Source organism: Xiphophorus maculatus, chromosome 19 (assembly GCF_002775205.1).
Source record: "Xiphophorus maculatus strain JP 163 A chromosome 19, X_maculatus-5.0-male, whole genome shotgun sequence".
Taxonomy (NCBI): domain Eukaryota; kingdom Metazoa; phylum Chordata; class Actinopteri; order Cyprinodontiformes; family Poeciliidae; genus Xiphophorus; species Xiphophorus maculatus.
In genome coordinates, this window is record NC_036461.1 from 11,189,765 (window position 1) to 11,217,065 (window position 27,301).

Sequence of the window (27,301 nt, forward strand, 5' to 3'; positions counted from 1 at the left end):
AGTCCCATTTTGGATGAAGAAATTCCTTGGGGGTGGGAGGGTAGTGCTGCTTTTATCTGCTTTGTTGAATGACTTTTTTTAGTGCATGCCTAACACATACAGTATGTTACATCCACAAACTTCCCTATGTTTTATTGGTATTTTTGCTACAGATGGAAAATATTGGATATTTAAAGTGGAAAGAACGAAAACACTCAATTTTCTTCAAATATAGCTGAAAAGCTATGCCATACATTTGCATTCAATTTGAATTTACTTATGGATGCTTATATCTACAAGTAAAACCCAGTGCAAATAAAAACAAAAAAACATATTCAGAAATCATCTGATTAGTAAATAGAGTACACCTGTGTTTAGTCAAAGCTTAGTGATAAACCAGCTGTTGTTTGGAGGCCTCAGTTTTGAAAGAGAACATTGTCAAAGAAACAGCCTCATGAAAATAATGGAGCAAGGCCGACAAGTCAGAGTTGTGAGATATTAAATTATAATCATGACTGGAATGTTGCCCTCTCAAAAGACTGCTTGGAGGCAATATATGGTATGATATTATATCTGAAGTACCATGGATGCAAATTCTTAATGCCAATAATATATCTTGTCTGTTTTTATGGGCGTTCACTACCTTCAATGGCCACACAATGCATCTATTTTAGTAGCTAAGAAGCAGAAGCTCATAAACGAGGGCTGGAAAATAGTGACAATGGAAAAAAGTTAAAAGAACAAGTCGATATTATCAGCACAATATTCAGCCATAGTATCTCAATTAATAGTTTTTCTGATATTGTGCAGCCTTGCTGCAAACTTACTAAGACGTGGTGTTTCTCCTAAACTACCAAACAAAATAATGGGAGAAATAAAAGCAGCCGAGACGCTCATGGTTACTGTGGGGGAGCTGCACATATCTACAGCTAAGTTGGAAGAATTATTTTAAAGAAAAACTATTGATGCAAAACTCTTAATGGGTTAAAACACTAACACCCTGTGGCATCAAATTAATGGGAAGTTGGATGGAACTAAATAGAGGAAAATACTGGAAGAAAACATGCTAGATGCTGCAGAATACTTGAGATACAGTATGTCTCCTACAAAAGGAGTGGTTTAGGACAAAGCATAACTATGTGTTAGCATGGCCCAGACATAAATTAAACTGATAATCTGTGGCAAGACTTTAAAAATATGGTCAAAAATGCTCTTTCTGTCTAATCTGGCTGAGCTTGAGCTACTTTACAAAGCAGAGTGAGGGAAGATTTCAACAGATCTGCAAAAGTTCTATAAACATACATCACATGACTATAACTGCAAAGAGAAGCTGTTCCCAAAAGTATTGAGTCAGGGAGTTTGAATACATATGCATGCTACAATTTTAGGTCTTTATTTGAGAAACAAAAAGCAAACCATCAATCATTTTCGTTCTACTTCCCGATTATGAGTTGCTGCGTGTCGTATCTCATTAAATACATTTTAATGTAAGAAAATGCAGAAATCTTTAACGGGTGAATTATTTTGCAAGGCATGATTCTTTCCAAATCAGCCTCCGTCTTGAGATTTTTACTACCCACAATCTACAGAAAGCTGAAAAAACACAGACTCTCTCTGCTTCCGTCTTCTGTGGGGGGGTTTTAAAAACTCGAACAGCACAGCCGTGTCTACACAAACAACGATGCAATAAAAGATGTTCCTTCATATGTTCTTTATGGGCTACAAGCTGCTTTATTGAGAAACAGCTACTTCTGAAATTGGCTGAACCCCAAAAGAGCAATTCAGCAAACTATTTTGATCCTTTATATCACCAGGTGGTTTAATGCTGGCTGCTGCAGGATTTCTTTTTCTCTCTCTCTCTGTCAGCTGGGTAATAGTTTCTGTTGAGAGGTTTGAGGATACTCTCTGAGTTGTTAAAAGGAAAGCATGTTTAGATATCAAATGTTGCAAGGTAGCCATGTGGAAATATGTTAAAGCACTAAAACATAATGATGTGAAGACATAGAAAGTGATATATTACTTTCTATGTCTTCACATCATTATTTATATATAAATCAATGCTTTTTAGAACTGAGTGAACTCTGCAGAGTTTCAATTGTGACATTTTATTGTAATTAACAGGGTTCACAAATATTTTTTTATATGTCTAAAAATACTATTTTCCAGACTCAAATTTGGAGAGTTTGCAGTCCATTTTAATTGACTTTTAACAAATAAATTGAAATTCTGACAATATCTATGGCACATATCTCCACAGTGGTCAAATTTTGAACATGGAAACTGTAAATACCACACACTGGATGCATGGGTGGATGAACGGATGGACGTGTGTAAATTTCAGAACATTTACACAGAAGTGGTTACAAATATTTCTCATACTGTATCTCCTTCCCTAGCTAATCTAAACCTGGATACTACCTAAGTTCCAGACTTTTCCAGACTGCAGAGGAAGCCACAGTGAAACCGTTTTAGCATGTGTGCACATGTGAGGAGAAACAAATACGGATAATTATTGTCAACAGCCCCTCTTTATCCTCTCTGCTGCGCCTGTCTCTGGAGACTCAAAGTGCTGCAGCCAGAGTCTGTTGGGAAAAACCATACCATCTTCTCTGTTATTTATTTGCACCATACAGAGCAGAGCACGCTCAAACTCTTTCTGAACTGCAGGGTCCTGTGTTGCCTCTTCTTCTAGTACAAAGCTGCAGTGTTCAGCAGTAAAGTCCCATGCATTTGCAGCTATTGTCTAACAAAGATGAAGAATAAAATAGGATGGGAAGATGACGAGGTGGCACGAGGAAGTTTACAAAGATGAGAAGAGACTGCAGCAAAGGGCGAATGCAGATCGAGTTCCATACTAATGTGTGCAAATTCCCCCTGCTCCTGCTGACTAAAATTAGAAAAATTAATTTCATGGATGCAGAGACAATACTGATGTCATCAAGCAGAGAGAAGAGAAGCGGCGCACTGTTAACTCCTCCTTGCCCGGCCTCTCTGGGGAATAGATCTCTCATTAGTGTTGGTTCATCACTTCGTTCCACTGTCAGGACTCACCAAACCAGATACTCAATACTGACAACAAACTAGAAATCTTAGCTTTTGCAGATCTGCCACTTAAATCTATGTAACCTCGAGAACACAGAAGCTGTGCCGCGTGCATGTTGGCATCCCCATGTGTCTCCTTTATCTCCAAGAGCAACAAACTCCATAAATTATGTCTTGCAACTAAATCTGATCCCGCATCTCAGCACGCATGCCTTGTTAGTAAAAGACTCATAAGGAATGACAGTGTGAAGAGTAGCGCTGGTCTGCAGGGAGAAAGGAAGAGCCAAATTACATTTCTTCAGCCCAACATGCCTGGATGGCACAGGCAGAAAGGCATGACAAGTGGCTGGCAATGGGAAGAGAGGTGCAGAAAAGGCAGGTGAATTGTTTACATACACTGTGCATGATTCCCAATGAGGCTACGAGCTGAGAAAGAGAAAAGCAGACAAAGAGAAGCCAGATAAGGTGTTGTTGTTGTGCATTCTTTTGTGTTTGGCACAACGCTTCATAATTGCTCCGTCTCTCCTGCGTCGTCCTTCGGAGCTGCTGATCGGCATGCCCTCTGCAGTTGACACCAATATTTACACAGCAGACACAACACACGCTCAGAAATTCATCTGGCTACTCCGAACCCCCACCTGTGTGTGCCAGGGAAAAAGTTGCTAGGGGTTTGGTTCGTCACGGCCCGCACAAAGACGTCATTAAGGGAAGAGAGGATGGGGGAGCGGAGGAGAACGGAGGACAGGAAAGGGAGAGAGCGAGTGGGGGGGGGGCAGGCGAGAGGCTGCTTCATCTGTCTCAAGTGAGATTGGGGTCGCAGGGTCACCGGAGCCCTTTTCCTTCACCGAAACTGGGAGCTAAAGAGGCGGCTGGGCGAAGAAGAAGGAGAAGGGGGGGGGAAGAAATGGAAAAAATCTCAGTGACAAAAACGAGATGCGCCTGACATGCCTGCAACACGCCATTAGGGAATGAAAACAAATAAAATGCAATCGTGTGCAAACAGTTGAGGAAGCATGTGTGAAAGGAGCCACATTGTGAATTTGGCAGTCAAATCTCCTGTCTGGATGCAGTTTTCCCAGATGGAATTCATTCAGATTTTCACTGAAGGAAGAAGGCACTCATGGATGAAAATAAATAAACAATGCATACAATCTAGAGCACAAAGCTGATTTTACAGTTTTGATTATTTACTTGGAAATTAAAATTCCTAGAATCCTAAACAATGGATTATTTCTGTGCTGTTTTTTAACCATATTTAACAAGAATAATTCCATTTCTACCTCAAGAAAGTCTTACTTTGACAATTAAGATCTAAAGCAGCACTTAAGGGTAAAAAGAAAATCATCCAATCTGAGTGGAACAAGAGGAATGTGCTCCTCTCCAACTTCCTATGTTCACAAAACCCAACTGGGAGACGACATTACACAAGTGGGGGAAACAACACAAAAAGGGTTGGGGTGCCCCAAAGACAAATACATGCTGATTTTTTTAAATAATAAAGAATATTTATTTATTTATTTTTCAAAGACTAAAAATTTTTTTTTTCTTTTCACTCAAATCAATGCAGTACAGTATAGATTACTAATACATTGCCAATTCACAATTTACATCTCACTCCGCTTTAAAAGCCAAGTAGACTGAATGTAAAACAGACAACCAAATCAATCAAATCACATGGATTCCGGTTCAATCCTAGTTATTGAGTAATGCATTTAAATACAGCTCAGAATGCTTATTACGGTAATAAAAATGTATCCATCAAAGAAATTTAGCTATGTATTTGTTTTTTATCTCTCTCCACCTATTTTGTTGTTAAGTGGAAATGATGGTCTTAAAGTTGCACACTGGATCTCTCCCATATATGGAATGTATTGTGAGAGGCGAAAAAAATATCTTCACAAATAAGTACAAACAAGTTCCTGTGTATTACAGAATGCGTTAGTTAGTGCTACTAACACTACTGTGCTCAAAATAGGGTGAAAATTTGTAAATGAACACTAAGCGTGAAGACCAACCGAAATGATGCTAAAGGGTCCTGAGGGGCCACTTTCTCCTTCATCCATTAGTCTTCCTTTAAGGAAAAGCTTAACGAGCTCCTCGGGCAGGGAGGCTGCCCACTAAAGAAGATGCAGCTGCAAAAATCCTGAATATTGAAGCATGTAAAGCAAGGAAAAATACACTCCCTTCTCTTTTATTTGGCTTGTGCCTTGATTTCATGTGGCAATTATGAGAGACATTGTAATAGTCCTAGATTAGCTGGAAAAGGGAAATTATGTCACTGCTGCCATGCAGCTAAAGAATTTTCCCATGAAAACATGAATTCTCATGAACTTTTTTTTCCTTTTGGAGAACTACCCAGTCCCTCTGGATGTAACTATCTATGTTTCTCAGGCAAGTGATCCATCACTTTAAAAACAAAAAACAACAACCATCCTGACCTTCCTCCTCAGGCTGATATTAGATACTCATTAATAGTCACCTGAAACAATTTGAACCTGATTGATTTCATTATCGGACTCAGCGTGACACACAAGGCTCCCCTGCCTCTGATAGCTCAGCTGGAAATTTACAAAGTTAATTAAAAAAAAATTGATTTTCATATAAGTTTTCCTGCTCTGCTCAACCAGCGTAAAGAGACTCAGAGGGCGTCCTCTTGAAGCGCAGTGGCAGTGAAGCTGAGTGAAGCACAGCGGGTTAGAGGTTTGAACATTGTGAATGCGTGTTAGCGTTGGGCTACTACAGACAGTGTAATAGCTTGCAAAGGTAGACTTGTTTCCTCTCCAAACCCTCACATACCAATATCCCTTCACCTTCTCACCTTCCGCATATTCTCAAGCACACAACTCCCCATCTTGTTTTTCCCCCCAAAGATCCATATAACAGTCCAGCAGGCAGCAGATGTGGCCTTAATTTTCTCCTGTAATGAATGTGTCTCCTTGCCCTCCATACCTGCTGTGAAGGCTTCTTCAAAATTGGTCCTCTGGACTGAGGTTATGGGCCCTGGAAATAAGCTTTTCTTCTCCCTCCATCTGCAGCCCCCTCCAGGTCACCCTCTGGGAGGCCCCGGGCTCCATGAGCCCAGGCCAGTCCTCCAATCTCCTGGGCCATGACTGGGAATCAATCACTGAAGTTGGCTGAAATCATGAGGGGAGGGTTGGGGGCCGATCAATGAGAGGCTCCAGGCTTGGGAAGCTTGATACATGGCCTGGCTGCACATGCACACCTCTGACTCACAGGGAACTCCACCATTTACTCCCATTATTACTGAGCCCCAGGGCAGCTATGTTTACGGTGGACCATATGAATAACATATGACTGGGAAACTGCAGTTATTTAGACTTCATTACATTTCAACATGGATATTTCAGTCTCAGTTGGAATAAATGAAAAGAGTTTTTTATCAGCCACAATGTGTTTGTAGCAGTGTGATCACACAGTGAATTGAGCCTTTCAGCATGAATGCCCTGTTGACTTTTCTCGTTCATGTTTTATTGAAAGACAGATTTTGCGGAGTTGCACAGAGGAATCAGCTGTTGTGACAGGAGTCATATTATTTTCAGCTCGAATGGTGAACTGCACAATTGGTAATTCACAAATTGGATGTTTTACTGATCAGGACATGATCTATAACTAAGCAGCATCAGGTCAAGCTGGCAACACAATTAAATGTGAATACTGTTCCAGAAGATTCAAAATTAGCTAAGTACATTTGCTAATGTCAAAAGAAGTTGTCGGAAGTGGATGTCTACAGCTGTTATTGATTAAGGCTGAGAGAAAGCAAGAGAGAGCAAGACTATGAGCAGATAACAGGAAGAGAGAGCAAGACTTTGAGCAGGAACACTGAATGGAACATGGAAACATTGTTCTGTTTTATTCTTTTGAGGTCTCTGTTTCTCTGTCATTAAAGATGCTGGGTTGGAAATGTTTGCAGACTCTTGAAATATCAAAGTTGCAACAAAGATATGTATTTTTAAGGGAGTACACAAAGACACTGCTGTTTTACCAGAAAGCTAATTGTTAACATTAGATTCCACAGTCAACCTAAATTGTCAGATCCATAATCTTTTTTTTTCTTTTCAAAATAATAAATTTAAAATGAAAATGAAATATACTTTTCTATAACATGACTTTGATTTACTCAAGATGCGTGAGAGCGAGTGTGACTGAAATAATGCAATAATAATGCAAAACCAAGCAAAGCCGCTGTTTTTAATCTATCTGAGCTCTAAACCTGTGTCTGCCAGAAAACATGCCGTATTTGAAAAGGTTGGAAGACTTTTGGAAATCTTATAATTCTGGACTGTTAACATACGGATCTACATTCACTCGAGTAAACATGGATGCTTATGTTTTAACAGCAAAAGACGGGTCAAAATATATGTTCCTACTTCTTGACGTTAAACAAACCACACTGCAGCCTCTGGTTGGCAGACAATGCTCCAAGGCACAGCACCCAGCAATCTTTTTTGAACCTACTCTATATAATTCTGAGTTAAATATATTCAAGATTTACTCAGGAATGTGTAGCTTCGATTTCCTGTGGAGAAGCATTTCTTCCCGCAGCGCGTCTAACTTTGTGATAGAAAATAGGAGCTTACCTGTAACATGTAGGTAGAAAACAAATGTGAGCCAACTGTGTTTGTGTGTGCAAAATCAAGAAATTGGTACTCTGACAAACTGTAAATGCGCAGCATGTCTGTGAACGTCTGCCAGTATGAGTAAAACATGTACTGTGGGCGTGCGTGTGGGGGTGTGTGTGTGTGTATTGGTGATCAGTGTGTACCATCTGTGTCCAGATGTTGCGTAGAGAGCAGGCTGCACGGACAGCCAGGCTGTTGGCAGGCCTTCTGACAGGCCTGTGTTCCTTATTGATAGAAGGATCACAGAGACAGAAGAGTCAGTCGTGCTTAGCTGGACCACAATATTGTCCTCTCTGCTGTTATTCATCTCTGCCAGCCCGGGAGAAAATGGGATGTTCTGAGCCAAGTCTGTAGCTGTCAGATCTGGGCCAAATAAAGAGCTGAGCAGGTTTCAAACATTTGGAAAACAGCTAAAGGAACGTTTGATTTGTCATCCAGATGCAGACAGATTACCATATGTAATTTCTCACAAAGTAATTTCAAAACAGAGGTGCCTAAAGTGCACGGCCATGTTCACTGGGGCGAATGGCAAGGAACAACATGTTGGTGAAGTGGTTACACTAGTTTCTGAGTTATTTTGAAAGAAAATAAATAAATAAGTTTTTGTGGCAGAGTTTTCTAGATCCAGTGTTTTATATGTGCTTTTTTCAAAACAAAATAAATGTAAAGACTTTTGGATAACTCTGAAACTAAACAGCATTTCAGTGGATAAAATAAATAAATAAAAAAAACTAAGAGTTTGTCTTTTCTTTTGACTTTTATGAAAGACATCTGTGGGCTGCTTTGCTTCCAGTGCTGCCTCGCCAAACTGTCTCCTGACCCCAGATCCTGTATCATCCTTTTTAACAGACTCCATCCGGGGTTATGGAGCTGGGCCGACATTTATAGAGGGTAGAGCCTTTTCCAAGAGCTTTGATCCAGCAAGTTCTATTGCCTATAGCTTTGCAGGGGTCACTCATGAAGAGCATTGTTGCCAGAAGTGTTTTAAACTGAGCTTTATTTATGAGGACTCATTAGGTGTTGTGTGTGTCTCTGTTAAAACTGCCAGTGGTGTATTTTTTGTTTATTAAACAAATTTGCACTGACAATTAAGCACAGGTGGGTTATGAAGTAAGGCTTTCTGCAGCAGGATTTAACAAAGTGCAATGTTTGTAAAAGCACATTGAAGAAAACAAACTATATGTATTTGAGTTGATGACATCACAGGTGGCACATGAGTTGAACTGATAAGCTGGGATTGGAAAAAATAACTTTGAATAGGAATTGAATTAAAATCAAGAAAAAAATTCACCGTTTTTTTTTTTTTTTGCTTGGAGTTAAGTTGGGTCAATGCATCAGAAGCGCCAGAAGAATCAAATTGATCAGCTAGTTAAGTCCTTTGAAGGGTGAATTTGACTAAAAAACAGGCATAAAAACATGGAACAAACTAGAGGACTTCACACAGTACAAAGTATTAAGCATAAACAAAAACAAATATAAATATAAAACAAATATGCTAAGACTGCTTTGTGTGTATTTGACCAACAGCCGGCATTTTGAAGGAGGTATTTTATTAAAGACAAAAGAGAAAAAAACAAGAAAATTACAAATAAATGTACTCAAAATAATTATAACAAGTTGCCTTATGCCTTGTGTGATGTCATCAAAGTGTGTGGAGGTTTGTTTTTTGAATGATGTTAATTAAATATTGACTTACAACAAAAATAGCAAAACAGAAAGCTGACCATCGCCTGTTGCTCCATGCGAGACAAATAATTTCTGAAGTGAGTTTGATTGATTTCACAGAAAGGTCTGGCTAGTAGCTTTAAAGCTATCTTCTAAGAGAGTGTTTGAGAAAAAGCCCAAAAAATTAAAAGTAAGTACAACAAAACTGCAACTCTGTAGAGCCCAAACCCAAAATTTCATCAGGCTACATAATAGCTCTCATTTCTGTCATCTCTTTTTCATCAAACCCCACTTTCCTGTTTACAAATTATTCATGCCAACAGCTAAATGTATTCATACCATTCTGTTTACTTTATTACCACACTTTTATTTGGCTCTTTTTTTCCACACATTTGTTTACAAGAATAAAAGCCTACTCTGACAGAATTATCCCCTCTTCACAACAAAAAATAAATCACAGCGCTTGCATACACATCATTCACACACAAAGAGCGCAGCTAAATTATAGATGGCCTCTCTCTCCCCAAATATGCATTTCATTAGCATTTCCTTCGCCTGTTGTTTTCCTTTTTTTTGTTTCTTTTTTTCTTGAATGCCTGCACACGCAACCCACTGAAGCTCATGCCGGAGTGTGTGTCAGTGTGTGTGACAGCAGAATGGGAACAGACTTGCAGCAAAGCAGGACATGTCCTCTTTCACAGGCCTAATTTAGGATTCAATTAAAATACTCTTTAGAAAGCGTCGACTTCACAATTAATTATTTTAAGATTAGCCTGACACTAATGGGCCGGCCACTGATGCCAGCTAGAGTGAAACTGGACAGTCAGTCAGTTTAAAAGATATATATACTGTTTACAGTCTCTTCTTCTCTCTATCTTCTATATGAGGAAAGAAGAAACGGATCTTCCATCAGCTCTCCATGTCTTAGACCTTCCTTTGTCCTGACCTCTCTTTTAAGTCTGTCCACCCTCCCCACCTACCACCCCCCCTGTTACTTTGTGTTGCCCTCTGATCTCATTGCCGCTTCCCATGCAACCAATTCTCAAGCAGCCTTCAGGACTGAGAGCTGCTTTTTACAAGCCACCAGAGCCTTCCTCCACATCCTCATGCAGCCTCCCCAGAAAACCAAAAGCGGATGAGCCCTGAAACAAAGTCTGGGTGCTCAAATGAATGCACACATACACTTGTCTGTCACCACAGCTACCTGCTGTAAACCAACAAACAAGGTACCCCCCTTTCCATCTGAAGTGACTGGACCCTAGCGAAGCATTCTTACTCCCACTTTGTCTCCAATGCTGCTGTGGCTGCTTTTCCTCCCACTAGCACACCCAACCAATCCTGGGTTTTTTTCTCATTTCAAAAGTGAATGTCATCATCCATCCCTTTTTCTCCCTATGCCATTTCTCCACCATCTCCTCCAGGCAAAACTCAACTGAACCCCCACCACCACCTCCGATTCTGTTTATTTAAATATTTGATATGCAAGCAGTCAGGAAATAAATGTCAGAAGAGGAAAAGGGAATGAATATGAGGGATGTGGGGAACAAGGCCATTACTGGTAATGATTTCTATTATATACACCACCCTCAAAGCGTTATATCCCCCTCCCACACCACACACACACATACAGCACCACTATACAGTCGTGAGTCTTGATATGTTGAAGCAACAGGGACTATAGATGTCTTAAAAGTCTAAACAGGCATGCAGGTAGAGGCAGCTGCACAAATACAACTACACACTTGTTCAGCCAGCGATATAAAAAATATTCCTTCCCATGCACAGTTGACTTCTAATATTTTATAAACTCCTCAAGTCGTCTGTTTAGCAGGCATTGCAATTTCAGTGGATTTGAAAGAAGCAGCACTTTGACAAATACCAAGAAAAATTCTTAACAAATGCGTTCTCTCTCCCTGAAAGTACCATTTCTAACATGACTATTAAAGTAAGAGCACAACTGTGTGTTCCCAAGTAAATTGAATATTGCTTTGGTGAAGTGCAAGAATTTCCATGTAGTTTTATGTTGTAGTGATCGAGGAGGATGCGCTGTGTTGCAGTGCAGCAGTCTCTGAAACAGGATTTGCAAAAGTCTGATCGAATGTTTTTATTTAGTCCCTTGAACATTTTGAAAATTGATGATTAAAAAATTGTTTTCATAACAAAGAAAAATATTATGTCTCTCCACTGCTGAATTCTGCCTTTTTCTTCAAAATATCAGCTTGAGAAATTTATTTATACACTAGTGTGATGTGCTGCCAAATTTGACCTAAAATTAAACACATGGCTTATATAAATAAAATTTGATTTCTATCATATAGCTCATTGTACTATATTTTTTATAAAATCAATTATATTTAAATTTTTTATAATTTTTTTAGTTATTTCCCCCTTTGTATGACATTGTACCATTCATTGTAGTAATATTGTCTTAAATAAAACATGTAACATATTATGTCAAATCTTTTGTTGTGTGATACTATCTTCTATCGTACTGCATATTTAGTCATTTTGAACTATCGTGTCATATCATTCCTTCGCATTGCGTGTTTGTATGCAGGGTAAATCAAAAGCGAGAAAAAGGAGGAGAAAAAAAGAGAAAGTACACAACCATACTTTCTCACAGAACACCCTTGAATTTCACCTTGATGATGGGATGCTGAAAACTAGTATATCAGCACAAAACAAAAATCCCTAATTAAGAACAAAAATACAATGTTCATTAGCACATACAGATATACGGGCTTGGCCTTTTGGGGCCTTTGTATTCTCAGACCTAACAAACTCTCCGGCCTAACTAAAGGGTGGCAGAAGGGGAAAGTGGCATCACATCAGGAGTCAAAAGTCAAAGCGAGGTGTTGCCAGCATTTGACCCCATCACCTCTAATTGACCAAACATGCTGGATCCCCATGAGATGTTTTCCATCTGCCACCATACAAAAATGTCTGCATTATCTTTCTGATAATGAGCACACACATCTTGCACAATCTCATACAAATACACATCATTTCATTACTTTTTGAGGTAAACTTCCTTCACACACAAGCTCCCTGCGCAACTCTGCTCCCTCCAGAGTCCAGGTCAGGGTGCCCTCCAGAGCGCTTCACCATCTCCGCTGTTAATTACCACTAATTGGCCCTACTCGCCCCCTCCCCTCTTTGCTATAATGGAACCATTCATCTTTACTACTTAATGAGTAGGAACTGTAGTCACCTATCAAGGTCAACCACAACTAGCGTCCAAAAGACAGAACGACATAAGCTTGGAAACACTCGAAGGAAGGTTGCTTTAGCCGTTAAAATATAAAGGAGAAAAACATAAAGTTGAAACAATTTCCACACATGACTTGGCTTTTTATTTATTTATCTTTTTTATGTGGCCGATGTGTTAAAAAAAGAAGTTGAGAAATGCCTAGAAGCTGTGTGAGTCTGCAGTGCCCGACAAAAAAAAAACAACCCACAACACAGGCAGGGAGTTTCCAAAGACGCACTAATTAAAATATGAGTTATGTGAGCGAAAACAATGGCTTTCTCAGAATAATGCTGACCGTTGAAGTCAGACTGAGCTGCAAATACACAAAATGCTTTTCCAAAAAAAGAAAAAAAAAACAAGCACTGAGAGCTTTCTTATCTGGCTTGGGCGCACACGTTATTATCAAAACAATCACCCCGACTGTCGGCACAGATTCCAACCACAGCGGGTGAGAGGGCAACATGTTAGCATGTCTCAACCACCATCAAACATCTAATTAACACTGAATGTTTTAAATATTAGACCAGCGGCTGCTTTGTGTTCATTTCTGTGGTGATTCTAAAAAAGAAAAAAAAATGGTTACTGCTGGAAAGACTGACTTAAATAAACAACCACAGAATTACTGAAACACTACTAGGTTTATTTAGCATCTCTGGCATAAAAAGCCCTACAATAAATTCAGTTTTTATTGCGGTAGCATAATCTCGAACTGAAAAATTTTGAAACATCTAACCTTTAGCTGCAGTATATTTATTCAGTGGGAAAATCTTTTTCTCTCTGCTCTCTTCAACTCACACATGTTTTCTGTGGGATTTAGGTCTGAGAACAGAGGAAGTCCTGTTTGTTTGTGTCTGGTGAAGCTTAGCTATGTTGATTTTGCCATATGTTTTGAATAATCATGCACCACTGACAACCCATTTTCAGCTGTCTGATAAAGTCCACCAGATTAGTAAAGTCTGGTATTTAAAGGGTTGTATGATGAAAGGCGCTCTAGCAAGGTTCATTTTGGATGAGAGACAGGCCCAAATCATCATGGATCCCCCACCATGCTAAACAATGGGTGTGGCTTATTTTCCACATATTTTTCATACATCCCTTTCTATGTTCTTTTCAAGTTTACAACTGCACATAGGTTAGAAATGTATAATTTCATGGCTTATTTAGTTTATAAAGTCAACTGCTTACAGACTCTGTTCCACCTGGTTTTGCTTATTTGTTTGGTCTGTGGCAGACAATCTAAGAAAACAAACTAAGCTCTGGTGTGAAAGTGCCTCTAGTCTCATCTTATGGAAGTTCCCAGATTCAGTTAAAATCCCAGTAGGATTTAGCTAATTCCACGTTTATGTGTTTGATACGATGACAGAAAAGTTTTCTTTCTTCTTTTTTTACTGCTTGGCATGTAAATAGTGTCTGTTTGTTTTGGAGACTTAATGACCCTTACATGCCATTCTTTCCAGCAGCTCACCAACAGTGAACTTTGAAGATTTTTTTTCTTCTACCTTCCCTGCACACTCAGTTTAGCGCCAAGATAAATTTGGATCCATTCTGGTGACCAGTGGTTAAAAGAAATGGTCCTCTATGTCACGTCATATTCATGTAGTTGAGAAATAGGAAAAGAAGGATTACAACTTTGGAGTTCCTAAAAACTAAGTAAATGTTAAAAGTACAAATTTAAAAAGGAACTCTGTGATATTTATTTTAATGTGATCTTTAGAGTTACCAGAGATTGGGCCAGCAGCAGTTATTTTCTGACGAACAACTTTTTTTGTTGTAATTTTTAAAAAAAACAACAAATAAAAGAGGCATTTAGAATGTTTTGGTGTGTTAAATTATCCTACCATAAGAGTTTATTTTGAGGCTTTATATACTGTACATCCCGAACATGAGTGCCACTAAGTCTGTCAGTGACAGGTCAGAAATGACAATATCTTGCATCTTACTACACGAGCAAGGTAAAATGTAGGTCAATAACTTAAGCCGACATTTTAGCAGGTGTTTTATGCAGAGAACTTTTCATTTGGTTTCACACAGCGCTGCAAAGGCAAGAGCAGGCACGTGCTCCAGCAGAGCTGTGGCGATCAGCTCAGCGAGGGTACGTTTGTGAAAGGGAAGGTCTTCTATGGATTATGTTAATGTGGTATTCCACACTCCCCTCTGGCATGTGTCTGACATTACAGTAACCTTTGCATGTTTAGCCAACAGTAACAATGGATGTTCATTGAGCAGGGAGGGGGAAGCTCACATAGCGACGAACGCACAGGCCTGAGATTAAACGTGCACAGCCAACATCTGCCCCCGCCATTCGCATTGATATTCTTTGGAAGAATTAATATCCTAAAGAAATAAGACATTTATGCTTCAAAATAAAGTTCACTCATGTTGTCAGTGTCTCTTCCAGTTCATCCAGTTTCTGCCAAAGGAGTGGCTGGAATGTAGAATAGATGTCTGGCTGTGTCACAAGAAATAAGAGATATATCAAGAATAAATTTTGTATTTAAAACACCCTCTGCAACAAACTGCATTCTAATGTAACCTCAAATCCTGCACTCAATATCTCTAGTAAAAACTGTGAAATATGCATGCATGTTTTCATTTTGCATATGTCCTTGCAGAGAAGAGGATGCGGTGTCAAGTTGTTTCCAAAATTCTTGAGTTAAAATTGATCTAAATGAAGCATCTTTCAGCCAGAAGTGACCACCACTGTCCGGTTGTGACCACTAGCCATAAATTTAGAAAATACACGCCACACACACACTGCAGCTCTGGTGGATTTGGAAAGGGTTTGGTGGAGAGTTGTAAAGAGTGACAAGAGAATGTTGCGGGTAAGGAAAATATATGGCTTGTCATAAAGATGAATATGCATGGACAGTATGATGCTTATGTTATGAAAACATTAAGTAAAAAAAAAAATAGTTCTACTATATTTACACAATATTTGCAGCTATAAGCCTTTTTGTTGTCTTTTAAACACCCGCTCCTCCTTTTCTACTCCTCTCAATGAGACAGAAAACAGGCGTAAGAGGATTACCGCAGCAAAGTACAAGTGCAGTGATTATTTGATATGCAAAGATTGTATGAGGTCATCTGAGGTGTCTACGCTCCCTACCTGAGTGCCTAGTCTGCAGCAGGTTGAAGGAAGAAAGCAGCCAAAATTTCTCCCTCTCTTACAAGAAAGACAAATATGGCTGATGTAAAAAAAATTATATATACAAGCATCAACCATCACTCTTATTAATGTAACGCAGTTTTAAAATAATACGTCAGTCTAGCAACTGACTCCAAGCTAACTAACCGAGCATATCATATCCTTATATCAGTTTATTACACTAGTCACTCTGTTGGAAACAGAATAATAAAATTGTATGACATTTTGTTCAAGTATATATTAAAATAAACAAATATTTTTCTATTTTAAAAAACTGTAACCTACCTTTATTTATTATGTTATTTATTGTTATTTATCTTATCTCAGCAGCATCCTAGTTTTTCAATTTCATATAAAAGCAATTACATTATGCCAATCATTTTTGCTTTTCATTTCTTGTGGGAATATCATGCAATAGTGGTATTTTTACATCAAGGTTATGCCATTAAGTCTCATTTTTATGACATGATAAAAAAATGAGACTTTTCTCATAACCAGCTTCATAATCTGGTTATGAAGTTAAAACCAGAACAGAAATTTGATAATGAATTACACACAACAAAAAAAATATTTATGTCAAAACAAAACTGACATTTCAGAAACTATATACGGTATATAAAAAAGAAAAAATATGATTAAAATAACAATCAGATATTTTGCCCCCTCTTTATTGTTGTGTCTTTTTGCTTCATGACTTCCAAACAGCATCTCAATGGCAGTATATGGTACCTTTTGTTTTTCACAGCCTAATACTGCAATGACTGCAATGATTATGATCAACTCAAACAGCAAGAGCTGCCAAAGTACACAGCCTAGCAGGATTCCTTGTGCTGTAGAAGCTGGTGATGTTCACGGGTATTTCAGAGGTTTGTTTCTGCAGGTATGACAGTCACAAAATTATAGGAGTGAGGAATTTGCATTACACTAAATTTAATATTTTTATTCGAATCATAAAAACATTGTTTAAGGGAGTGCGTTATCTGTATTCTATTCAATTACATTTTCCGCTACAATTATGGAAATACTTATTACTTGTTACAAAAGAAGCAAAGAAACAATAAGCAGAGGCAGAAGAATGTTTCAGTAGCACCTCAGAGATCAATATAGCTTAGTATATTAATGTTTGATAGGGTATGCTTGCTATCTAAATTCCTCTGAACTGACTACCGCTCCCTTGGGAGACTTGGCAAGTTGTTGGGAGCCTGAGGAGAAATGGAGAACAAGGTGTATTTAAAGAAAAATCTGGAAAAAGCAGAAAGCTTTGAAGTGAGAACATCATTTAAGAGTATAGTTATAGTTATCCCCCATACTTCATAAGAAGAAAAGATTAAATGTAAGAAAAGTATATTTATTACTTTGACTTAGGAACTCCACATGGCTAATTAGCATTTGTGAAGGTCAGGAGGGGGCAAGTTGTGGGGTTGGAGGAGGTAAAGGGCACCACCACTTGGCCTCATGCCCGCACAACCTTACACACACACACATACCCCACCACGCCGACATACTGTGTGTGTTCAAGACCAAAAGCCCAAATACTTTTTCTTCATCATGTCGCTCACAAGGTTGAAGTGGCGAAGCTCCAGAGGGAGAGGACTTTAACTGCAATGACATTTGCCAGAGTTCTCTCCCTGATTTTCTGTTTCTTCCTTTTCTGTTTCCGTAAAGTCATTCAGTCAAATTCCTCAGAAATCTGCATTGGTCTGTGTGACTCAGGTCAAATATGCCTGTATTTCTAGATTTCCAAATAATAACTGCTTACACAAGTCTCTACAAATGTGTGTTTAAAAAGAATAAAAACATAGTCCACAATATATGGTTGTTAAAAGACTGTAGGTACCTGACCGCACAAACTTTTAAAAAGTCTTTCTGGACATGATGGCTATCTGAACCAGTATCGGCATCAGGGTCTAATACTGATGACATTCCTGGATCTTTCTTTGGATTGGGGACATCAGTCCATCCACCCAAGTTCTTTGTTGATGGATTTCCTATTTTGGCAACTTTTACAATAGAGGTTATAGGTGAGCGATATGAACTTAAAGTTTCATCACGATATTTTGAGGAACTTTATTATGATAACGGTAAAAGTGACAATAAGAATTATTTATTACTTATTTTTTTAGGTAACTGTATGACTCACTGTGTATCACAGCAATCATAGCCCCACAAACGCAATTAATGCTCTTGAAAAACATTCCCATTTGTAATGCACTTCTTAAGGACCCCTGTCATGTAAAGAACTATTATTTGTATCACTAAGCTCCACAGCAACTCTATTATCAAATTTATTGGTAGTTATTGATGCTTTTATTGAAGACAGTAGAGAAGCTGGTATAACTATCAATCTCAACAGTAAAGAGAGTTTTGGGGGGTTTTAAACATCATTAATTAGAATTTATTGTGAGAACAATAAATCAAAATTCTTGTCATTATTAGAAATTATTCACAATAACTGATGAACAATATGATAAATATCTACCCCTAATAGAGGTTTATACTTAGAGCTAATAATTAGCTGCAAAGTTAAACAATAATTGTCAAAACTTGCATTTTAACAAACTTTTGATAAATACTTAATGTCATGTTAGCAAAATTACCCAATGCTTAAGCATACTGTACACGCAGAACCTGTCACAGAAAGTTGTGTCAAAATGTTACTATAGTAATAATTATGCTCTACCATTTAGTTTTATTCATTTTACATCCATGTGCTCAAATTTCTCATATAAAAATCAATTTAGTTGTACATCATTTTACGATAATTTAGTATTACACCCTCCATTAATGTTGGTTGTTATCCCTCCTTTAGGTCAGTTGACTTTAATGATCAAACCAGAGCAATGCTGAGGGTTTTCCTACATGTAAATATTAATTATTAAAACCATGATCAAAGGTTCTTACATTAGGCTATGAAAAATTTGCATCATCCATTTTGGATGGGGACAAATTGAGGAATGATCAGAATAAAGTGTCTTGCAGAAGGCAGCTCAAATGCACACCTCATTTGAGGCACGAAATGCCCAACATTTCGTGCCTCAAAATGTTGGGCACGAAACATCCAAAACTACCCAGATACAATATGAAGGAGAGGCAAAATGAGCTGAACTCTACAAAGTAGAGGCTTCAGAGGTCTTAAAGAAACTTTGTTTTGACTTTAGGCCTGTTTTCATCTCGAGACGGCAAGAACACGGCGAGAAATGCTAGTCCAGAACTCCAGAAAGCTATGCCAGCAGAAAAAAGGCAGCTACCACATTTCTACTTTTCTACATTAACCACACCCACTTTAAATTTCAAGTCAATCATATAATAGTTGTGGGACCACTGGAGAGAAATTTGCTGCCAGGAACAAGCTGAAAGAAACTCACAAATCACAGTTCCCAGAAAGGAACAATGTTATTTTTTTCTTGCAGCACTGGGAGAGAGAGAAAATGTCTTTGTTCTTGGAGAGCATGTAGAGCTCTTTATTGAGCTTTCAATCTCTATTTGCCATGAAGCATATAGGTCTTGACGATGTTGCCAGCTTGTTGGAAGACTCTCACTTAAGGTAAAAATATTTACAATACAGAAGGAGCTGTTACAGGAAGCACAGCTAACTGCTGGTGCATACAGGCGGTGACAAAAACACTAGCAGCCAGTTGGTGGCCCAAAAATTACAGAAGATAAACAATGAAGCAGCTTTGTTTTTAAAAAAATACAATGAAGAGAGATCTGCTGTTTTTCAAGTGTGGAAAATAAATCTCAGAACACAAAACTGATAATCATTTCATTCTTGCTTTTCCTTCTTCTTCTCTTCTCTTCTCTTCTTCTTCTCCTCCTCTGATTACAGAGTGCATTATCGCCCTCTATAGGCTGTAGTGGAAATAAAACTCAAAGTGGAGCGTGGTTGTCCAGCTAAGCCAAAAGTAGCATGGACAATGGCGGATGCTTGTCCAAGTGTGTCACTTTCATGGAAAAGGCAAAGTATGTTAAAGCCTCAACTATCATGGCTTTTGTAACTTTTCATATTAGCTTATACAATGTCATGACCTAAAACTATTGTTGAAATAAAAGCAAAATATAAAAATATCATAAAAAGTAAATATTTACATTTAGATATCAACACTGGACTGGGAACTAAAAAAGCTGGATCTCAGAATACCTACCCCTAACAAATAAATATATAGTTAAATGATTCACACAAATAATTAATGCATACATACCATAAGTGATAAACAAGACTAGAAAACCGTATAATCAAAAGTTAAATCTTCCATATGAACCATAATTGCTGTTCCTCAAAACTGCTTTGTTTTCTGTTTTTCTGCTACCTCCCTCACATCCACAGTTCAGATAAGACGGAGCTCAGAAACAGCTGACACAAAATCACCACCCGCTCGAAGTAATTAAACTCTCTCTTCAGGGCATTTACACACTAACATTTGACTCCAGGGCAAGTAATGAGTGCACAGTGTAGTAAGGCAAATAATAATAATAATACTAATAATACACGCGCTTACATCCAGTAATATAACTGACCTGGTATTTTACTTATTTTAAAATCTGAATTAATTGGTGTTTTGTGGAATGCACAGGCAGATCAGGGATAACCCCTGCCTGCCAATTACCTACATGGTTTCCCTGTTTTATCCACTCAGATGAAAAATGCTGCACGCGGCCTTATCGGACACAACAGAGCAAATTAAAAAAATTCACTCCACCGCTAATCACCACAGCGCTGTCTGGCCAAGACTGAGATGTAAACAAAACAGAAAAAAACAAACGACTGATAGGAGGAGGCAAGGAAAGCTGGTCTGCTTCGTGCTGACAACGGAGGCTTTGGTGCGCTCGCTCTGGCACAGACTATATAGAAGAGATGTACCAAAACAGAAACTGTGAAGGAAAGAGTAAGACATTTGATGACCAAACATCATGGGCTGTCCATCTGATGCAGAACATAATCCATAAATTAAATTCCCGCATCCACGGTCGGGCACATCACTATGCACGAGGCTGCCTGAGATAGCTGCATAATACAAAGTGACATTGATGCATTGCTCCCATTATAAAGTCTTTGTTCATATCACACTAATAATTCATAAGACAGAAATGTAAACAGTATGCGCTGCAGAGCACTCCGAGCAGGGATCATTTCAAGGTAAGCACATTACCAAGAATGGGACTGGGTCTAGTCTTTGATATAGAGCTCCACTGAGCTTTGATTTACTTTCCATTCTCAAAACACTAAACAAAATAGTGATAAATTAGAGGGAATCATAGATGCTCATTCATTTTTATTTTATTGGGTCAGATTTTCAAAGAGTTGCTGTTGTAATTATCTAAGCAACAACACTATTTCTCTCTCATTAGTCTCTCATTATTATCTGCTAATTACTTTTACTGTTTTCTAGCTCTGATTAGTTTATAACAGACAGACGCTTATTATAAGGAATGTTTCGTTGATGATGTAAGCTGAAATAAGTCATTAGGATTGCACATATGGTGTTAAGAGTGGATCACTGCTACATATTGTAGGTGAATGCTGTAAGTGAGAGAAACATAATAGAAAAAGAGAATCAAAGTACTCTGATTTAAAGCTAAGCTACAAAGCTATTTTCTGAGGATGCATAAACGAAGGATTAAGCAAATTAAGAAATGAGGTGCAAAATGGCAAAAAAAGGCAAGAAGCCGGCTCTACCTGTATTTAGAAAGAAATTCTGTCCCCTATCAGATCCAATTAATATCAGCTAGTTTGTTCCTAATTGATCGGCTATAAAAACGTATCCAATTACCAGGTGATTACACAAAAAAGGACCTCATGATGGATTAAACCACAGAGCTCTGTGAAGACCTTGGCAACTTTATTGTAGCCAATTACACTGATGGTACTGGTGGCAGATGTATTTCTAAACTTCTGAATGGGGCCCTTAATTCAGCAGCCGAAAGAACATCCCTTTCAACAATAAACCAGCGACAACAAGGTATTGCTTACAAACTTTCTGACAGGGAAGTCAAGATAATAATCAGAAGAGTTTGGTGAGAATTTTAGAAAACCCCAGAATTTGAATAAACAATAAGTAGCACACATAACCCCTATTAATGGTCAACATGCAAGACTCCACTCCACTGCTAAAAAAAAGAAGCTACGTCAAAACTTGTTCAACGATGGCTGCGGAATGTTTGGACAGGCCAATAAAATACTGGGAGAATCTAGTCAAGTCACCTGAAAAATAAAATTGACATGTTTGATGATACTGCACCATATGTGGAGGAAGATGGCACTGCACGTAACTCTACGCAACAACATACTAATTGTTAAATGTGGAAGAATCTGAAAATGAAACAATGACTGTACGGATAACTAGTTTCTAACTACAGCAGGTATCTTGAAGAAGTCTTTATCAACAAACTGGTCTCAGGCAATTATACAATGTATTTTAATGAGCATATTCAATACTAAATCCTTGTGTCATTTCACTTTGATGCATTTAATTTGCATGTCTTTGCATTTGTGTCAACAGCGCCATCAGAAACATTTTCACAGAGAAAATTTTGACAAGTTCAATACTTATTTTCCCTTGTGCATCTTGTTAAATATGCCATGTGTAGCTAAGGTGGGTTCTTGCAGGTCAAACAAACACAGCAGTTCGGTTTTCATTCTGTTGAGTGGCCACAAGAGAAAGTGCATAGGCGGTGAGGGGGGGGGGGGGGGGTGTAAATGAGGGACGCTTATTTTGCTCACAGCAAGCTCCTGTGGAGAGGTAGTGGGGAGGGAAATTGAATTTGAAAACAATTGGGGGGAGGAGGGTGTCAACAAGTGACAGACTTTGAGCTTTGACCAAATTTGCTCTGAAGTGAAGCGCAGCCGTATCAGTGTGCCAATTTGGAACCAGTATTATGCACTACATCGCTCTGCTTTTTTACACATAGCCTGTCAGCAGCGTACAGGAGAACAGCACTCCTGCTCCTGATATGAATTAAACATAGGGATGTTTGGAGCGCAGATATACTGCTCCTGGAATGTTGCAGGAGTTAGGGAAGAAAACAGCACCTTACCTTATGCGAAAGCACCAACTCCTCTGAAGGGTAGGTTTCTTTTAATTATCCACACCAAAAACTGAAGCTGGAAACTGTGTCAAGACTGTTTCCGAGCATCTCAGCAGACAAAATCAGCCACTAATAATCATAACGCAAAAGAGTTAGGCTACGCTACGTTTCATGGAATAATTTTATACAATCAATGGAACAGCAAACCCGCCCACGCTTAAACCATTCACCTCATTTTCTCAGCACCCAACACAAATTGCCTTTGATTGAAACAATGTAGGCTAATGAACTACTTTTGTTTCCACTGGAGGCAGACAGTATAAGCTGCGCTCAGCCTCCTTGCCCTCCAGCTGCCCAGATGTGCCATCCAGCAGCGCATATAATTCGCTGCAAAAAAAACAACTGCAGTGAAATGGCTCTTCATAAGAAGGACATTGCCCAGTTTTACTTCAGATTTCCAAACTGGCATTGGCTCCACCAAGATTTTCTGTCCCCCATTCCCAATCAAATGCACTTACATGCATACTATGTTTGCATGCATTTAGGAGAGAAAATGACAAACTTCATTGAGTTACAAAATGTAAGCATTTATCTGTTTACTCAGTACCTCCTGGCCCCACCCACTCATATTTAGGTCAGAAAAAAAATCGAGCTACAGTATTTTGAAATCATTTAATACAAAATTTTTAAAAAAGCATGTTGTAACATATCAAATCACTTGATCTGTGACATATAAATACAAGAAAACAAACTATATAATAATTCAATTTATATTTAAACTACTACTACTTTAATTTATTTTTAAATCAGAGTTAGATTTCAAATGGCTATGGAAACATACCTAAAACAATCAAGAAAACCTGCTATTTTTTATAGTGTGCCACTCAGTGAAGATCAGTGGTGGCACCATCTGACCACCCATGACAAAACCTTTTGGAGACACCCCTGTGAACTGGCAGCTCCAGCAGCCTTCAGTTTGTGTAGAGCTGACAGAAAGTCTGGGAGCTATGAAACCGTCCATATCCCAAAACAAAGCTGCACAACTTGACACTTATATTCTTTAAACTGCCATAAAATTAAAAATATTTTACTTAAACTGTGATGCCATAATGACGACAACAATAATTTACAAAATTGCCCTGGAAGTATACTTTAAGTGTGTGTAACATAATATAATAGAAATATAATAAAAATGTGTTAGCCTGTTCTAATGGTCAGGAATTCACAGTTTCCAAGATATTCAGCCAGATGGATGGAAGTCTCACTGGAGAAGATCCTCACACCTGACAGAGATACTAGGTCACAGGGATCGGTTTAAGCATCTTAATTACAGATGAGAATGAGAAAAATAGAGATTTATTGTAATTGATATCAATAATGCAACTCTGAACTGTGAAACTGATTAAAAAGAGAGAATCCTCAGAAATTACCATGAATAAATACGTTTTAAAAATACTATAGCTGCATACGTATTTAGTAATAACATAAATCCTTCAATGTGAAATAATCTAAATGAAATATAAGCAGTTAATCCAACATCACAAAAGCGTAATGGCAAAATCCTGCAAGAGTCCCGTTTTTCTCCTGAACAGATTCTGCCTAGTGGGGCCACTGGGAGCCAATCAGATGGCAGGCTGGATGTCAACTCGGAGAGCTTTAATACAGTTTACCACCACTATTCAAATTGTGAGCAGAGCTGCATGGGAATAAACCGAGCAGCGTGGATGCGCTCCTGCTCCACACGGGGGAAAAGCGCACGGAGAGAGGACGGACGGTACTTAAGCGGCGCGGTTTCAAATAGGCTTATCGAAACAGGAGAAGAAAAAGAAAGAAATAATTATAAAACACATTTGATTCGGAATAGTTTTCGTTTCTACTGAACTATCGCATTTTGTGCCATGGACGCTTTCAGCGGGACACGTCGTCAGCAGGGGCGTTTCGCAACGTGTCTGACAACACGTCGGCAGAGTTTCTACATCTGTGCGATAAAACTGCAATAATACAAGATATGAACAACTAATGTGAGAACCAAATAATTGTGTAAGCGTAAAGCTATGATTGCTTAAGAACAAAATGAAGTGTTTCCCTTTTTGTCTTTCACATCGACCCCATTTTGGTTGCAAGAGCTGAAGAACAGTAAAAAGTCAAAACATTGGACGGTAATAAAATACACATTTCACTCAAACTTGCAACTTTGGAACAAACTGCCCGTGACTGTTTTTACAATAGTTCAACAAGGCACACCTAAACTCCCAGAACTCACCTGTGTTCTGCCGAGGCCCTGCCCTCCGCTGCCTGCGTTCATTGAAAGCGGGTGGTTCCTCTGCTGCCCTCCCCAATGGCCAGTGCTGGCTCCATATTGGGGGCCCACGTCTTTCCCCAAAGCCATGCCCGCCTGCTGCTGAGGCGTCGGGCCGCCGTAGTCCTGATAAGCACCTCCGTAACCCCGCATCATCGGGCTGGGGGACGTGAGCAGCTGATTGAGGGTTGGCGTGGCCCCTGAGGGCCCCTGCTGCTGCTGTGTTTGCCCCGGGTACCTCTGAAACCCACCCGAAGCAGGGGACTTGCCGTGGGTCGCAGAGGAGTTGCTGCCCATCATCATGTTGCCTGGTTGCCTGCATCCGGAGGAGCCAATCATCCCGTAGGCCCCTCCGCCGTAGCCCGCCCGGTACGCCGGGTACTGGCCGTACTGGCTGTTGTGGTACCCCCCTTCATTGGAGTCCTGAGTTACCCCCATTCCACTGCTTTGTTGTTGCTGCCCGGCATGTTGATCATAACACGGCCTTGAAGTGTAATAGCTGTTATTAAACTCAGAGTTGTTAGTAGGGGGACCCAAGTTGGAGTGTTCAAACCTGGAGCCCATCATCCTCTCCGTGGGTTTACAGGTGAGGTCCCCCTCACCTTTCCCCGGGCCGTGCTGCTGCTGAGTCTCCTCCTGCCCCACCAACAGGTTCTCCTTACCACCGTGCTGTTGGTGGTCCACACTTCTGTCCCCCCGAGGGGGCTGCCCGTTGTTGCTGTTGTTACTTTGTCGCTGCTGATGTGGCGCAAACTGGCCGAACTGCGGCGGCGGTGGCTGCTGCTGTTGAGGTTGAGGCGCATCTCCGCTCGCCGCACATTTGAGCTTGTGGTTCGCGATCAGAGCCGCTTCCATCGGGGAAGTGTTTGAGTTTGACGCCGAGATATTAATCCCGGTCTTGTCGTGGCCGTCCGGAGCTTTGTGCGCCGCGGAAGTTGAATGGACCATGCTGCCGAGCTCGCCTCGGCGGTGATGGTCTACATTATTCAGAGTTCCATCGCCGGCACCCAGCATCTGTCCGCTCCGCTGCGCGGTCCCTGCTCCTCCACCTCCTCCTCCGGATTTCCCCGAATTGAGCTCCGGAGCCAAAGCGCCGGATAATTTCTTATTTTTATTATTAGTTCTGGTCGGAGCCGATGCCACTTGCGCAGCCATGGTCACTCCAACATCTCAGCGCGCAGTGACAGCAAGCCCCGACCAGCCTTGCGCACAGAAAATGACAACAGGGGAAGGAGAGAAACACAATCTGAGAGCTGAAAAAAAAAACAATACCAAAAGAAGTCTATCTTTTTTTCCTATAACGAAGGTTTTGCTGTGGTCAAATGGTGAGGCTTCATGTTGAAAGTTTCTCTGCCAGCTTTGAACGAAACTTTTTCTTCTTCCACCCCTCTCCGCCTCTCCTCCATCCCCGGTTCTCTGTAATGTGTAGCAGCGTCTCCCGGAGCCTTGTGGCCCAGCATGGCATGAGAGAGAGCGGGCTCCACCAGCTTATCCACCTCCAGGGCTCCGGCGCTCTTCATATGGAAAACCTGGACTGGAGTAGTAAATCATTACGCACTAAATTTATGCTTTTATTCCGTCTTAGCACCACTTTTAATGGTGCGTGTATTTTTAAAAAAGCATAATATAAAGATAAAAGAGTGTGATTTAAAATGCGCTTAGTTTAATAGTGCAATTTTAAGGTTTTAACAGTTTTATTAGGACCATATGGAGTCAAGAGGTTGTTACCGCCTCTTCATCTGAGGCTCACTTTATGTTTTCACATCTTAAGTGGCTGGTTGTGTTTTACCAAATTACGCACCAACATCGCTTTAACCGCAGCAGTCACCCAAATAAATGTAAATAAACGTCAATGCGAAGTTTTTGCGAGTCACCACTCCATTATCCAGATCTGCTTTTACCTCCCCTCTCCCGCTCCTCTGTCCCTCGGCTCAAGCCGGTTTCTCTGCAGCTCCTACAGCAGCGGTCAGACACGCAACCGAGAGGTGTGCAATCAAGCTGCCATCAGAATAAGAATGTAATTACGCTTCGTAGCATATGTAAAGCTGCAACATTTCAGCTTTCCTCCACAACACTTTGCAATCGCGTCATTGCAGCTATGCAAATTTCAGTGCAATATAACAAACAAGCAAAGATGCAATAATCAGAAATCCAGACAATCACTTCAAATATTCAAGATTATTTGATTAGATTAGATGGAATGAGGTCTGAGGTCAATTTATAATGGCAATTTACAACATCTCCTAAAGGAGGGCCAC

At 39.6% G+C, this 27,301-nt stretch overlaps 1 protein-coding gene across 2 annotated transcripts in view; it reads right to left on the reverse strand.

The window, feature by feature from the left end:
* Positions 1 to 26,488, reverse strand: part of LOC102228829 (AT-rich interactive domain-containing protein 1B-like) — a 196,106-nt gene extending 169,618 nt beyond the window's left edge. For both annotated transcript variants that reach the window (XM_023353033.1, XM_014471447.2), the window contains exon 1: positions 25,008 to 26,488. In XM_023353033.1, coding sequence (XP_023208801.1) covers positions 25,008 to 26,198 — 1,191 coding nt within the window. In that variant the 5' untranslated portion in view covers positions 26,199 to 26,488. The remainder of the gene's footprint in view (positions 1 to 25,007) is intronic.
* Positions 26,489 to 27,301: the final 813 nt, after the last annotated feature.